The following is a 15,234-nucleotide window of genomic DNA, read 5'->3' as shown; positions in this document are numbered from 1 at the left end:
CCCAGCGGCCGCTGGGATGTCCTCGAAGTCCTGCTAAGGGAGTGGACAATTGCCCAGTGGGGCAGACAAACCTTGGCCCCTGAAGCCCTGTGCCCAGGGAGCACCTACAAGTTTCAGCTACTCTGCCTGCCACCATGGGGAGGCCTCACTCACATCCCAAGTGGACAGCGCCAATCACCTTGGTGGACACAGTGTGCAGTGGATGAGGGCAGTGAGGGACAGCGTGAACATGGTCCCGTTTCCATGGACAAGTTACTAATGACAAGGGAACGTGGCTTTGCAGCAGAAAACCCCACAGACAGGACCTCGACCAAGTAGTCACATTGGCATCACTGGGATGAACAGGTGGACTCTGTGTGCCACCCTGGGTGGTGCCCTGCTACTGCTGCCATAAGCATGAGTGGCATCTCATCATGAGGGTCATCAGCAGACCCAACCAGGGACACGCCTGAGTAACGGGCTCCATCCCTAAAGCACCAGAGGCTTTGGAGACTGGCCCATGACACATGGGACACACGGAAATGCGGTCGGTGGCTTGGACAGCATCTGTGCAAAAGCTCCGAATTTGATCACCGCACTGGCTGCCTTGTTCTGAGGAAATGCACGCTGAAAATTCTAGAGCCAAAATGGGCAGCTGACTCAAATGGTGCAGAAAAATATAAAGAATGTGCTGGCTGGGCCTGGTGGGTCACACTTGTAATCACAGCACTTTGGGAGGCTGAGGCGGGCAGGTGGCTTGAGCCCAAGAGATCAAGACCAACCTGAGTAAAACGATGAAACCCCGTCTCTACTAAAAACACAAAAATGAGCCAGGCGTGGTGGTGGGTGCCTGTAATCCCAGATACTCGGGAGGCTGAGGTGGGAGAATGGAGCCAGAGCCCGGGGAGGTTGAGGCTGCACTCCAGCCTGGACAGTAGAGACCGACCCTGACTCAAAAAAAAAAAAAGACAATGTGAAAACGTACACACAGCACAAGGTCGTGGCGGCATGCAGGTGAGGGGTGCTGGAAGCACCCTGTGTTACTCTCACAGCATTTCTGTGTGAAATCTGTGATGTACTGGTGAGACCCTTCTCTGTGGGCGGCCCCAGCTCTGAAAGGGAAGGTGTGTGCTTCTCAGGGTATCCTGAGGGTCCATGAATGGTCCTGGGCAGGCCTTGGAAAAGCTCCAGCCCATTGTCCTGTCTGGGTTGGTGAGGCAGGGGTGGCCAGAGCCCTGGTGGAGGGATGAGGGGCGCCCCACAGGTGTAGGCTGTCTCCAGGCAGGGGCTGTACAGCGAGGACAGACGGAGCCTGGAGGTGCAGGCAGCACCTCTCGGTGGCTGCGAGTGGCTGGGGTGACGGTGTTCCCTTGGTCAGCTCTGGTGCCAAACCTGGCTGGCCCTCAGGGTAGGCAGTCAGCCCAGTGCCCAGCAGAGGGGGCGACCGCTGCCAGACATGACCCCTGACATGGCCATCACAGAGCAGTGGGCTGAGCGCCAAGACCCTCACCTGGGGGAAGCCCTAGGAGGTGTGGTGGCCAGTGGGCAGCTTGCGGGGAGGGGGAGGTACAGGTTGGAGGTGTTGGTGGACTCAATAGGCAGCTGGGAGTGGGGGTAAAGGTAGGGTGGGGGGCGAGGTGGACAGCTATGGGGGATAGGGGACACAGGTGGGAGGGGTGACAGGCCAGGTGGGCAGCTGGAGGGGGAGTGGGGGGGATACAGATGGGAGGGGTGTTGGGCCAGGTGGGCAGCTGGGGGGAGGCGGGGGACACAGGTAGAGGGTTGGTGGGCCCCGAGTGCCTCTGAGTCCAGCCTCTGGTTGCCTGGAAGTCCAGGTTGGATGGAGGCCTGTACACTTCGGGCCGGGAATGGGCTGTGGGGCCTGCCAGGTGGGCCCCTGCACTGCAGGCAAAGGGAACCGTTCTTAGCAGATGTGGCAGCTGCAGGCTCTACTGGGCCAGGACCCATGAGGGTCCCACCCCGCATGGACTCCACAGACCCAGAGCTGGAGCTGCTCGCCCCGCCCCGCCCCTGGAGGCCTACACCCCTGTGCCATCTATGTCAAGGCAAGGCCATGACCCCAGGGTGGGGGGGCCCGGGTTCACCCGCCTACACCAAAGTCCTCCAGGGCCCAGGGCTTGCAAGCTCGTCCCATCAGCCGTTGTCAGGGCCTCGAGCAGGAAACCGGCGTCGACTCCGCAGGGCAGGCCCACATGAGGCAGCCCAAATCCCTCGGGTAGCGTCCGCATCCCCACCCTGGAGCTTCCCTGGACCCGTGGTGCACGTGGACCCAGGGCCGAGCCTACGCTCCAAACACGGGGCAGGTTTTATTGCACAGCAGCTGACGGCTTCCCCAGTGCTGGGTCGCCAGGGAGTCCAGAGTGGTCCTGGTGCTGCTGAGACGGGTGCTGCCTCCTCCCGCCCACAGCGCATCATCCCCTCACCAGCCAGCACCTGCAGGCTTCCCTCCTGAAGGGAACACCCGCACCCAGGCCGTAATGTCTGGCAAGCACTTTTGGCTTCAGTGCCACAGCCCCCTCCCAGGCTGCTCACACCCGTGGGCCACAGAGGCGTCTGCACAGCAGGGCTTCCTCCTTCCCTGGGAGGCCCATGATGGGAGACAGGAGATTTGGCCCAAGGGCCTGTTGCTGCAGGGGCACCACTCACGGATAGGTATGGCTGGGTCAGTGGGCGGGCCCTTGACACTGAGGCTGCTCCTGCCCCCACAGCAGCCTGGCGATGCCCACAGCCTGCTGACAGCTCCTTCACAAAGCGACCTCTCCAGGGAACATCAGCAAATAAACCCCTTGTGGTTCAGGGAGTCAGGGCCCGGGCCCTCTGGACCTGGGTACGCAGGGTGGGCATGGGGCAGTGCTCTGGACACCCAGGGCTGCTGTGCTCGCCACCGTGGTGACTGCAGCAGGCGGGAAGTGGCTCTCAAGGCAGGCAGTGCCAGTGATGGAGCGCGGCCAGCTAGGCTGGCCACCCCCACATCTGCTCACCCCCAATGACCTCCAAGCCCAAGGTGTGATAGCGGGGCCTGCCGTGTTCGGGAGCATACAGCAACGTCCACAAAGCACGGGCCGCGCGCCAGCTGAGCTGGCACCACCCTGGCAGAGGGCTGACCGTGGCTGTGCAGTGGTTCTGCGTGAGCCGGCGGCCGGCTCCCTCAGTCCTGCTTGTCCCCTCTCTGCCTCCAGGGGTAGATGAGCTCGCCAAAGAACAGCTTGCGGCACAGGGCACCCCAGGAGTCCTTGGGGTGGCAGCCACAGCTGGGGAGACGGTAGGTGTGCATCACGCGGCTGTAGGGCAGTGGGTTTATCTGGAAGGACAAGGGCGGCGGTCAGCGGGGTGGTCTGAGCTCCAACCCCATCTGCAGAGAGAGGGCGGGGGCGGGCAGTTGTGGGGCAGGGCCAGCGCTGTCCCAGACATTCCCTCGCCTGTGGGACAAGCCGGTCCCAGTTCCCAGGGAGGCAGGTGAGCCTGCAGCCAGAAGGGAGTGCTGTGGGGAGGCAGGAGCTGCATCTCCCCTCGGGGCTGCCCAACTCTGAGGGGCCGTGCTGCAGGGACACACGCCCCACTCCAGGACTCACTCAGTCGGTTCTGCTCCACCTAGAACTTGAGCCCTGTGGGACCCAGGGCAGCCCCAGCCAGCCAAGGGCGCCTCTGACACAGGGCAGAATGGGCCCCATCCACAGGACCACACTAGTGTCCTCAGGCCCTGCGTATAAGGGGGGGCGTTCCCGGGTGGGCCTTGCCCCTCAGCTCCACTGGACCCTCCCTGTGCCTCATCGCAGGCTGGCATGGTGCCATCCAGACACTACACCCAGCTGACCCCACGGTTCCAGAACAGGGGCAACAGCATAGGGGCGTCCTGGCCACAGGGGGCCTCACCTGCATCAGGAGGCGGAGGGGCCTGCCTGCCTCGTGCTGCAGGACACGGAACTTCACACCAGCTGCAAGGATAGCAAGGGGCTTAAGAGGGAGGACGTGTGGGGGCCAGCTCCACGCATGGGCAGAGGCTGGAGGTACCTTCCTCTCTGAGGGGCACCCAGGTGCTGCTGGCCGTGGCCACCCACGAGGCTCTCCCTGCCCCTTCCCCACCCCAACTCCTGGATCTCGCTGCCAGGGCAGCATCAAAGCCTCCTGCAGCCAGGCGCAGTGGCTCATGCCTGGAATCCCAGCATTTTAGGAGGCTGGGGGGGTGGGGGGCGGATCACGAGGTCAGGAGTTCGAGACCAGGCTGGCCAACATGGTGAAAGCCCATCTGTACTAAAAATACAAAAATTAGTCGGGTGTGATAGCTTGTGCCTGTAATCCCAGCTACTTGGGAGGTTGAGATGGGAGGATCACGACGTCAGGAGTTTGAGACCAGCCTGGCCAAAATGATGAAACCCCCATCTCTACTAAAATAGAAAAAATTAGCCGGGTGTGGTGCACACGCCTGTAATCCCAGCTACTTGGGAGGCTGAGGCAGGAGAATCGCTTGAACCCAGGAGGCGGAGGTTGCAGTGAGCCGAGATTACACTATTGCACTCCAGCCTGGGCGACAGAACCAGACTCCGTCTCAAAAAAAAAACAAAAAAAAAGCCTCCTGCAGAGCTGCACTGAAAGAAGCCAAGTGTCCGGCAAGCAGGGAAGAGCCCCAGTGAGGGACAGGCGCAGGCTGTGCTGTTGAGTGGACGGGGTTTACCGGCAGAGCGGACAGGGTACTTGCTGGATGATGGCCACCTTGCTGGCTCTTAGTGCCTCTCAGTTTGCTGGGAATGGCCAACTCAGGACCCACCACACCCCTGGCCTGCAGTTCAGGCTCCCAAGCCCAGAAAATCCCAAGGCAGAAGAAAAAAGGCCTGTGGCCTCGGATCGCCTGGTGTCTGAACCTGCGCCGGCAGATGAGTCTCTCTCTCCACCTCCTCCTCTGGGACTGGGAGGCCCTGTCCTCCCTGCCCACTTGCTCATGTCTACCATGGCTTCCAGGCCGGAGGCACAGCAGCCTGTGCTGTCCTTGCTTCTGCAGGGCCCACAGGTGTGGTTCCCCTCCACCCGCCCAGGGACAGCTGTCCAGTACGCAGCACTTACCTGCCAGCCTGTAGGGCCGGCAGAGCCGAAGACCCAGTGAGTACAGCGGCAGGGAGTTGATGAGGTCCACAAGCAGATGGATCAGGCCCTGCACAGCGACCACCAGGAGCCGGAGCTGTGGCAGAGGAACGCTTAGGACCGGCCTGGCCAGATGTGCCTGGGGGCAGAGCAGCCCGACGCCATCCTGGGCCATGATGAAGGGGGCCCAGAGGCTGCAGGGCCCTGGGGAGAGCAGGGACCACACCCTGAGCAGGGCACAGAGCCTGCCATTTGGCCTTGCCCTGGAGCAAAGCTGGAGGTGGAGCAGTCGGCCCTCCCACCAGGTCAGAGGTGCCTCCCCACAGCCTCACACGCAGAGAGGACTGAGGCCTGGGGGTCAGCCAGGTGCTGGAGGTGGTTCTGCTCACCTCCCACTGTCTGCCCCAGTGCCAGGCACCAGGGAAGGCGTCCTGTGTGACCCCACCTGCCGTGGGTCCTCCCACCAAGCACCCAGCTGTGTGTTCCAGGGCAGTGAGGGGGTCTTCCCGACCAGGCTAGGTCCCTGCCTGCTCCAGGGCCCAGCACACACTGCCCAGAGGGTCCTGAAAGGCCACCCACGTGGCCTGCAGCAGGAGACAGCCCGCCCCACAGCTGACAGCTCCCAGGCAGTGCTGGCAGGAACCACACAGAGCACTGCAGCCAGGCCCAGTGGCCACAGCCAGTGCCTAGGCCTGGGGGTGCTCAGCTCACCAGGGTGAACACCAGGTAGTACAGGGCCGTGGTTGGCAGGAGGAAGAGCAGGATGGTGAAGAGCAGAGTCCCGATGAACAGCTGTGGGGAGGGGCCGGCACACCGGGCATCAGCAGGACCCCGTGCCCAGGGACGGCCCAGCGCTGCGCCCTCCCCCATCCCGGAGCTGCAGTCGGGACTCTGCGGCTTCCTGAGGGAACTCGGGACAGCCTGCTCAGAAGCAATCCCAGTAGCAGGAGGGCTGTGTCCACCCACCCCATGGACTGGGGGACTCGCAGGGGAGACAGGTGGGGGCCAGACCAACCAAGAGGGTGCGTGGCCACACAGTCACCAAGAACACACTCTGGATGGCAGCATCCAGGGGCTGTCAGGCATGAGCAGCAGATGGGACAGCCAGAGCCAGCCTCTTAAGTCTGGGCACCACTAGGGCCTGTACCTGGGTCACCCCAGTCTCTGACCCAGGGCACCTCTAGGCCCTGTGTCAGCATCACCTTCGGGGCTGTGTGTCTGTCTTTTCTTCGTGGCCCAGGGAAGCTCTGCACCGCATCAGAGCCCCACGTACAGCCCACCCCGCAGACTCGGCACCTATTCCCAGGGCCTGTGCGGGCCTGAGCTGCAGGCGGGAGCAGACTGCCCCCTTGTGGTGCCCAAGTAGCCACGCTGGCCCGGTGGACGCAGGCCGGGGGCAGTCAGCCCCTCCAGCCAGGAACCCTGCCTCATACCTGGTCCAGGTCATAGGAACAGGAATCCACGCGCTGGCGCAGGACGTTCCACTTCTTCCCCCGGAACAGACGCCAGAGCGAGGATAGACCATGGATCTTCAGGCAGTACAGCCTACAGGACGCAGTGCTGTCAGGCCCGGCCCGCCCCCAGCCCCACTCACCCCGCCCCCGCCGCGCCCCACTCGCCCGCCCCGCCCTGCCCTTCTCCAACGCCCAGCCGGAGCCTCTGCACCTCCCAGGGGGCGGTGGGGAAGGGAAGCCCTCACCCACCTGGCTCCATAGACGTAGAAGCAGTAGATGTGGAAGGTGAGGAGGGCGATGATATCCGAAAGCAGGGACAGGGCCACCGTGAGGCCCAGGCAGGCTGAGAGGCCCACGTGCCACAGGATGTGCTCGACGAAGGGGGACATGAGGTGGATGTAGCCTGGCAGGGTGGGGTTGGCCCTCAGGAGGCGCTCAGACCCCAGCCCTCGGCCCAGCACAAGCCTCACACACACACGACGCCAGGAAGCAGAGTTGGGGGCGCAGGGGGCGGGGTGTGGCTGGGTCCCTATCCTCTTCAGCAAGCTCCAGGGTCCCTGGGGCCCCCGCCTTCCCTGCACTCACTGATCCACAGGTGGATGTGGTAGAGGAAGAAGCGGCCCAGCACCTGGTCCAGTGCACGGTTCATCTTGAGCCCGGCGGGAGCGCCCATCAGCCACTGCAGCAGGTGCTGGAGCTCCTCGGCCACGTGCTGCAGGGACACGGGCCACGCTGGGGCGGGGGCAGCCAGGCTCAGCACCTGCATCTCCCCAGGCTCTTTCCTGACAGGCCCCCACCCTGGTCAGCCTTCCCTCCACCAGGGGCCGCTGCATCCTAGCGTGGACAGCACACGGGCTCCCCTTCACAGATGGCTCCGGGACTGGGGTCTGAGGAGGCTGGTCTGGAGGCGCTCTCCGCCAGCCTGGGTGACATGGTCGGGCATGCGGCCCCCTGCCTGCACCCACCTCCACCATCTTCCTCCCCTCTCACTACCTGGGCCACGGGACCCACCAGACCCCTCAGCCTCAAACACGTGGACACGCTGAGGCCTGGCAGACCTTGACTCAGCTCCAGCCTTGCAGGGGCACCCACAGCAGACACAGTCCCTTCCAGAGACCCCACCCCATCACGGAGGCTTGGGGCTGCCTGGGATGGCCACAGGTAAATGAGACAGTGCAAAGTCCATTAGGGTCACAGCAACAAGGCAGGAGAGCAGGTCCCCAGAGGGAGGATGACGTCAAGTTAAGGGCACAGGCACCCCCAAGAGCAAACAGGGAAGGAGGGTCTTGGCCGCCCAGGAAGAAACCCAGCATCCAGAGGCTGTGCTGGCCCCCGGGGGCAGACCCCAAGGGAGCCTAAGCCTCCCCACCAAGGAGACAGTGACACCTCGGCCCCCACTTGCCCACTGCACAGGCCCCTTCCAAGCCTGGGCCAAGGCCTCAGCCGCAGCAGGACTGGCAAGAAGGAGAAAAGAACGTTCTATTTTTTTTTTTTTTTTTTGAGATGGAGTCTCACTCTGTCACCCAGGTTAGAGTGCAGTGGTGCGATCTCGGCTCACTGCAAGCTCCGCCTCCCGGGTTCACGCCATTCTCCTGCCTTAGCCTCCCGACTAGCTGGGATACAGGCACCCGCCACCACGCCTGGCTAATTTTTTGCATTTTTAGTAGAGATGGGGTTTCACCGTGTTAGCCAGGATGGTCTCGATCTCCTGACCTCGTGATCCGCCTGCCTCAGCCTCCCAAAGTGCTGGGATTACAGGCATGAGCCACCGCGCCCGGCCAAGAAAAGAACATTCTTTATAAATAGAGCTTATTTAATATTTAAAGGATAAGAGCTTGGCAGCAGGAAGAGACTTTCATTTTTAAATTAAATATTTATATTTCTGAGCACTTTTGCAAAAGAGAGGTCTAGGACAAGGAAGGCCAGCGGCGGGTGCGGACGACCACAGGCAAAGTCGCCAAGCCCCGTCCCAAGCCCTGCCCCTCCTTCCTTCTGGGTTGGGCCTCCCTACACCTCCACAGCCCATGGCAGACAGACGTGCCTACTGCTGCCCCCAGAGGCCTGGCCTGGCCACAAGCAGGCCCAGTGCACACCTGCAGCCCACACAAGACCCACTCAGCCAGGCCTCAAGGAGGCCTCCACAGAGGCCCAAGGGTGGGCCAAAGAGCCAGGGACCACCCCTGTCAGGAAGACAAGCTCCTAATGGAAGAGACGGGGCTTTGGTGCTGAGGGAGGAAGACAGAGAAGCTGAAGGCCCAGAGGCAGCATGGAAATACATTAGGTCTGCAGAGGTGGGGGCTGCACCCGGCTGGAAATGGGGCACAGACCATGCAGGGAAGGTGGGAGATGGGAGACAAGCTGTGCCCCTGGCTCTCAGCACAGGAGTTACAGAATCAACACAGGGGCAGGGCAGGAAGTCCCAGCTGGGCTGTACACGGACAGCCCTGGACAGGGAAGGTTTCATGACCCTGGCTCTGCAGAGGGCCCCAGAGAAACAGGAGAGCAGCGCTGACCTCAGGTAGGGGCCACAAGGGAGACACCACGACGCTGGGCCCACAGGGAGAGGCGGGCTCCCCAGAGCCTCAGCCCAGTGGCTCCTGCACACGGCCCCTTCAGAAGGAAAGGGGGGCGTGCCTGCAAGGCCTGCCCTGCCCAGGTCCCAGTGCCCCTGGAGTTCTTGCTCCTGGTCCTGGGGAGGGCCATGTCTCCAGAGCATGGAGAAGGCAGAGCTGGCTTTGGGGTGGGGGTGGCTCTGGTCCGAGAAGGCTCTGCTGCCCCAGGAAGGGTCCCCATGCCCGCCCAGGACACCAGGCTCCACCCCAGTCCACTCACGTCAGCCACAGGAACGAGGGCGTCGGCCAGATGCCCAATGCGGCTTCTCCCGTGGAGCCAGGACAGTAGCGTGAGGCCCAGGGCCACGTCCAGCAGCACGGAGGCCACCGTGTTGGCCTTCCTGGAAGGGAGGTCCGGCCCAGCCGGCATGAGGGTGGCCAGCACAGCCTCGGGCCGCAGGAGGAGGCTGCCTGGCCGGAGGGGTCAGCATGGTGTGGAGGGGGATGGGGAAGGGACCAGAGGGCACACACCCAGCCCTGCAGAGGAGACCAGGGCAGGCCCACACCTCATCAGCTGGGCAGAGTTCTCCGCCTTCCTCGTACTGAAGATGAGTGTGAGGTGCTCCAGCCGGTGCCGAAGCTGTTCACACGTGGAGAGCTTGCTTCCGAGGAAGGACAGGGGCCAGAGCCTGAACACTCTGTGTGGGAGCGGAGAGGAGTGACGTGCCCCTGTCCAGATCCTCCTCCCACTGTTCCCACTGTGCAGGGGACCACAAACACCCAGGCCACACTCCTGAGCTCAGCGGGATAGGGGCAGGTGGGAGGGGCCCTCGGTGGCCCACGTGGTGGCAGGCAGTGCTCACAGCACCCACCTCACAGTGCACACGACTAACACAGAGCCTGGCCTCCTCGCAGGTGCTGACCCTGGGTCAGTGACCCTGTGGTCACCACATGCTCCCAGAGCTGCTGCCAAGGCAGCACCTGCGAGCCAACAGCAACTCCCACGGGCCCAGGGCCTCGTCCCGCCGATGGGGCCCAGAAGCCTGGGCAGGGGTCTCCTGGGCTGACTGGGGTTCTCACAAGGAAGAGCACCCCAGGCTTCCAGAGTAGGGACCCCCAGATCTAAGGCAGGGGGCAACTGAGGGCGACCCCCAGCTGCTCCCCACGCGGTGCCTCCGCCAGGCAGATGAGGTCTCCTGTGGAAGGGGGCCCTCTGTTCTCAGTCACAGCTCAGGGCTACCCCCGTGCCCCCCAGGGCCCTTGGGCTTTGACCCCTGGCCAGCAGCACCTGTGAGTGTGGAGAGCAGCAGGGCCTGTAGACCACTCCCCCAGGCACACAGGGCAGCAAGTGGATGACACCCCCACAGCCCATGAGCACTGCAGTGCCCAGAGGCCTGCTGGGGGCACGGGCTGGGCTCAGGCCAGCGGGCCCGTGCGCCCTCAGGAGTGCCCCCCGGTGGCAGCAGTCGCATCTGTGCTCACCATGTGATTTCTCTTCCAGGGACCTGAGCCACTGAGGTTCACCCTCTACACCTACTGGGAGGCTCCCCTGGCAATCCCTGAGGCTGCCCAGAGACCTGGCTCTACCCCAGGGGTGAGGGACACCCTCTGAGAGGCGAGGGCTGAGAGGGCAGGATGGGGCCAAAGCCCGGCTGCAGGAAGTGGGGAGGGGGCCTGGGCCCAGGAAGAGCCCATCTGGGCCTCTGTGCCCACTACAGACAAAGGGACAGGCCAGAACTCACGGGGCACCCCTCTTTGCCACCTCCCTGTCCTGGGACACCTACCGGCAGGCACCGACGGCTGAGACCAGTGACAGCAGGCTGGCCAGCAGCAGACAGACGGGTCCCGAGGCTCGCCTGGCCAGCTCCGCGAGGATGCTGGCCTCCACGCCCTCCGACTGCCAGTGGCTCAGCCGCACGGGGCCCTCATCGAAGCGGTCGCTGCGGAAGAGGACCTCACTGCGCGCCACTGTGTCAAAGACCGCAGCCAGGCCCCCCGTGCTGGCAGGGGTGGCTCCAGCCTGGCGGTCGGGCAGGACGGTGGGCGGGTGTAGCTGTGATAGCAGCACCTGGCGCTGGTCATAGAAGATGAGCATGACCTGGTCCTCACCAGGGACACTGGGGGCAGCGGGCGCTTGCCGGTGGGTGACCTCGCAGCTCCAGAACGTGCCGCCTCTTTCCCGGCGCAGCTGCAGCCAGGGCTCATGGGGGAAGACGGCACCCAGGCCCTCCAGGAAGCGGCCCAGGCTCTCCTCGGGCTCCTGCCGGCAGTGGCACCAGGTACCCAGCACAGCCACGCCCACCTGGCTGGCCTGCCGCACCTGGGCCAGGAGCTGCTTGACCTGGATGGGGATGAAGGGAAAGTGCAGGACCGCCAGGACCACGGCGCTGCTGTGCTCTGGAACCCACCTTCCCACCAGCAGGCCGCTGTCCACCGAGACGCAGCACGTGGGGAAGAAGGCCTTGAGCACCATGCTGGGAGGCTGGAAGAGAAGACGAGAGGCTCGGCTCAGAGCTGCTGCTGCCCCACACCGTGGGCTGCGGGATGTGGCACAGACAAGCTGACAGGTGCAGCCACAGGGCCACAGGTCGGGGCACCTCAGCTTCGAGTTCGGTGGTGGAGGCCATAGGGCCCCTTGGCTGCCACCTCACATGGGCCATGCTGCTCCAAGGGGCAGCCGGAGCGCTGTCCCCACCTCCACCCCAGGCCCTCACCCCAACCCGCACGAGGCAGCCACGCACATGCAGCCACCAGGCCTGCCCTACTATTTCCAGACGTGCTGGCCCAGGGCACAGTCTCCTCAGCACCACCTGACGGGGTGTGGGGCCGAACCAAACTCCAGGCGTCTTATTTTTGTTTTTAAGAAACCTGATCAGAGAGATGTTCTTAAAGGTGTAGCACATGGAGAGCTATACAATCTCATTAGCAAGGTCACGCCAATTGAAACTGTGACAAACCATGATTCACATATTAAGCAAGAATAAAGATGAAAATTTAAAATGAAGTGCTGCTGGGCTGCCGAAACTACCCTCGTGCACACAGTGGGCCGACCCCCCAGGTCCCTGCCTCTCACAAGCCCCTCCCTGGGGGCAGGAAGGACCTGCCTCATTGCTCAGGGAGCAGGCTCAGGGCACACAGGGCTTCGGCCTCCACTCTGACCCCCGCCCACGGTGGCACCTGGGCAGTGCCTGGCTCTCCCGGACATCCCCACAGCCACCCCAGGGCATATTTCTCTCCAGGATATATTTCTCCAACCATGTGGGTGCCTAGAAACGGGGAGAGAGAGGCTCACAGGTCCTGGAGAGGTGGAGGAACCGCATCCTGCACTCTCAGGCTGAGAGACGCCAGCCTTCCAAGGTGGCCTTTGAGTAGGAAGCCACCCAAGCCCCTGCAGTTCCCAGGCCCTGGGCCTCTCCTCCCCCTTTCTCACAGGTCTCTGCCGAGCCACGCAGCCAGCTGCGGCTTCCTTCTCCACTGCTGCCCTCCCCGGCAGGGTCTCACAGGGCAGGGGGACCCCCTAGCGGTGGGAGCACTGCTGGCCGGCTGGCTGGGCCGCTCGCCTTCCTCAGACACAGAAAGCCCCATCTCGCCTGCACAAAGAGTGGAGCAGCCACCCTGAGCGGATACCCCCCAGGATGGAGCCCACACTCGAGGGAAGGACACAGCTTGGCCTGAGCCTAGGTCTGGAGGTCCCAGTGCCCACCACACCCTCAGGGACAAGGGAACAGAGCAGGACGCCTGGAGGTCCCAGTGCCCACCACGCCCTCAGGGACAAGGGAACAGAGCAGGACGCCTGGAGGTCCCAGTGCCCACCACGCCCTCAGGGACAAGGGAACAGAGCGGGACGCCTGGAGGTCCCAGAGCCCACCACGCCCTTAGGGAGGAGGGAACACAGTGGGACGCACACCTCAGGGTGGTGTGACCTGGAAGTCTCTCCCGAAGCTTGGAGGGGCTCTGGAAGAGGCCTCACACAGAAATGCCTGGGGCTTAAGAAGTCCCTGGCGCAGCTGCTCCTCCCATGCAGGCAGCCCGCACCGGGGCTGGAGGCTCCCACCACTCAAGGCCGTGGGTTCTAACTGGAAAGAGCCCTTCTGGGTCAGGCGTAGAACTCCCCAAATGCCCACTTCCTCAGTGGCCAGAGAGGGCAGGTGGCAGGCGGATGCCTGGAGGCCAGCTGAGGTGGGGCACCAAGGACACCGTGACAGGGCCAGAGCAATTCTGCCTGTGAGGGGCCCAGTGCATCTGGCTGTGTGACCACCATAGGCAGACCACCCAGTACAGCCCACCTTTCACCCAGCTCAGCCCAGGGACTCATCACGCCCTGCTGGGGAAGAGCTTTCACAGGGACTAAGGAAAACCGCCCATAGAGATTGTCGGAAAAGAAACACAATTGGTCTAACAGTAAACAGACGTTCTAGGGGGAGCTGGTTCTGCAGTGGGCTCACTTTGGGTAAATTCACCGAGCTATGTGCTCAGGATCTGTGCGCTTTCTTTGTGTGTATTCCTTGTGCTTCATCTACAAAGTTTACCTTAAAAAAAAAAAAAAAAAAAAAAAAGCAGCGCCTTGTGTCTACTGAAGGAGATGGGAGGGCAGAAGCTGTTCTTATCTGTCGGGTAGTGAGACAGAACTCAACGTACCGTGGGGCAAACGCCCATCACACTCCCACCTCAGCCTCCGGGACGGTCGGCGGCACAGAGAAGCCTGCACTAGAGGCTGCTGCGATCACACAGCCAGAGGAAGATGAAAGAGAAGCGATCGATAGCAGAGGAGGTGCGGGACGGGAGAAGGCGGCAGAAACACCGGCAACGTGAGCATCTTTAAAGACTGAGGGGAAAAATCTCACACACACACACACACACACACACTCACACGCGCGCACGCGCCAGGCTAGCCAAAAGAGCTTCCTCTGCTAAGAATGAGCCCGAGTGCTCTTGTGAGGCCGTTCCCAGACCAGGCAGGTAGGGAGGTCGACCATATAAAGCAGCAAGACTTCCCTCTTGTCCCGTGAGTGAGGGCACGGTGGGACCGCTGCCAGTGAGGACGGGCCAGGGCCATCTCTGGCTGAGCCGCCCCTCCCTGCCACCGCTCCACAAGAGCTCCGGATAATTTGCGCTTCCCAGCGCCTTGTTTGAAAAATAAACACGAACCTGGCGCGGTGGCTCACGCCTGTAATCCCAGCACTTTGGGAGGCCGAGGTGGGCGGATCACTTGAGGTCAGGAGCTCAAGACCAGCCTAGACTGGGGGTGAAACCCCGTCTCCACTAAAAACACAAAAAATTAACGGGGCGTGGTGGTGGCGCCTGTAGTCTCAGCTACTCGGGAGGCTGAGGCGGGAGAATCGCTTGAACCCGGGGGGCGGAGGTTGCAGTGAGCCGAGATCATGCCATTGCACTGCAGCCTGGGTGACAGGGCGAGACTCCCTCTCAAAATAAATACGTAAATAATGAAAAATAAACGAGGTCAGCCTGCGCAACATGGTGAGACCCCGTCTCAAAAAAAAACAAAACACACAAAAAAACCTTGCCTTCCTCAAGCAGGGCTTTCCCCTCTCATTTGGGAAGAGCCTCTGATTCCGTTTTTTGCCCTTTCCTGCTACCCGGGACAACTGCGAAGGGCCCACAGCCAGGCCCAGGCCGCCGACCGCCCTTGCACAGAGTCCACAGGGGCCCAGGTGGGCGCGGGCGGAGGGCGCGGGCCCAGGGGCGGCCCCACTTCCCGGAGGAAGAACCAGCGGCGCCGCGGGCGGGAGTGCGGGGCCCCCAGCCCGGGCCCGGAGACGCAGCGGCGCTGCCCGAGATCCCGCCGCGCGCCGCCCACCCCCCTGCTCACCGGGTGCTCCCGGGGCCGCGCGCTCGGGCGGCAGGGTCCGGATGGGGTTGGGAACCCGTTGGGCGGGCCCGGGCAGACGACGGCGCTCGCGGCCTCCAGCCCAGCCGCGGGACCCGAGCCCCACTTCCGCCGGCTCCGCGCGTTGCCGCGCGACGGTCCGGCCCCCAAAGGCGACCGGGCAGCCCGCCTGCCCGCCCGGCCCGAGCGTTCCGCGGCGCAGCGTGCCCGCCCAGCCCCCAGGCCCAGACCTCCCGAGCCAGCCTCCGGGCTGCCAGCCCTCCGTCAGCTCGGTTTCCTCGCCTGAGAAACCGACTGGACCTGA

The 15,234-nt window shown here is 63.2% G+C and overlaps 1 protein-coding gene across 3 annotated transcripts; it reads right to left on the bottom strand.

Moving 5' to 3' along the window:
- Positions 1-2,282: 2,282 nt before the first annotated feature.
- Positions 2,283-15,057, bottom strand: PIGQ (phosphatidylinositol glycan anchor biosynthesis class Q). Of its 3 annotated transcripts, XM_073014965.1 has the most exons (11): positions 14,913-15,056; positions 10,867-11,564; positions 9,649-9,780; positions 9,363-9,483; positions 7,116-7,242; positions 6,780-6,933; positions 6,510-6,621; positions 5,788-5,868; positions 5,059-5,173; positions 3,874-3,935; positions 2,283-3,301 (listed from the first exon to the last, which is right to left on the bottom strand). In XM_073014965.1, exons 2-11 carry the CDS (start codon positions 11,553-11,555, stop codon positions 3,149-3,151), a joined length of 1,746 nt encoding a protein of 581 aa, XP_072871066.1. In that variant the 5' UTR covers positions 11,556-11,564; positions 14,913-15,056; the 3' UTR covers positions 2,283-3,148. The 3 variants fall into 3 exon arrangements, with proteins under 3 accessions (XP_072871066.1, XP_037845509.2, XP_037845510.2); XM_037989581.2 differs by lacking the exon at positions 3,874-3,935 and having other exon boundaries at positions 14,913-15,057; XM_037989582.2 differs by lacking the exons at positions 3,874-3,935; positions 14,913-15,056 and adding an exon at positions 14,231-14,889.
- Positions 15,058-15,234: the final 177 nt, after the last annotated feature.

Source organism: Chlorocebus sabaeus, chromosome 5 (assembly GCF_047675955.1).
Source record: "Chlorocebus sabaeus isolate Y175 chromosome 5, mChlSab1.0.hap1, whole genome shotgun sequence".
Lineage (NCBI taxonomy): Eukaryota > Metazoa > Chordata > Mammalia > Primates > Cercopithecidae > Chlorocebus > Chlorocebus sabaeus.
Note: the sequence above shows the minus strand (reverse complement) of the source record. Positions and strands in the feature narration are given on the sequence as shown.

Coding starts and splice junctions, on each gene's coding strand:
- PIGQ (XM_037989581.2), bottom strand. CDS start 11,555: ATGGTGCTCAAGGCCTTCTTCCCCACGTGCTGCGTCTCGGTGGACAGC. Junction 5,869..6,509: donor GTTCCTATGACCTGGACCAG/GTATGAGGCAGG, acceptor CCCTCCCCACAG/CTGTTCATCGGGACTCTGCT. Junction 3,302..5,058: donor CCGGCCCTACAGGCTGGCAG/GTAAGTGCTGCG, acceptor TTGTCCTTCCAG/ATAAACCCACTGCCCTACAG.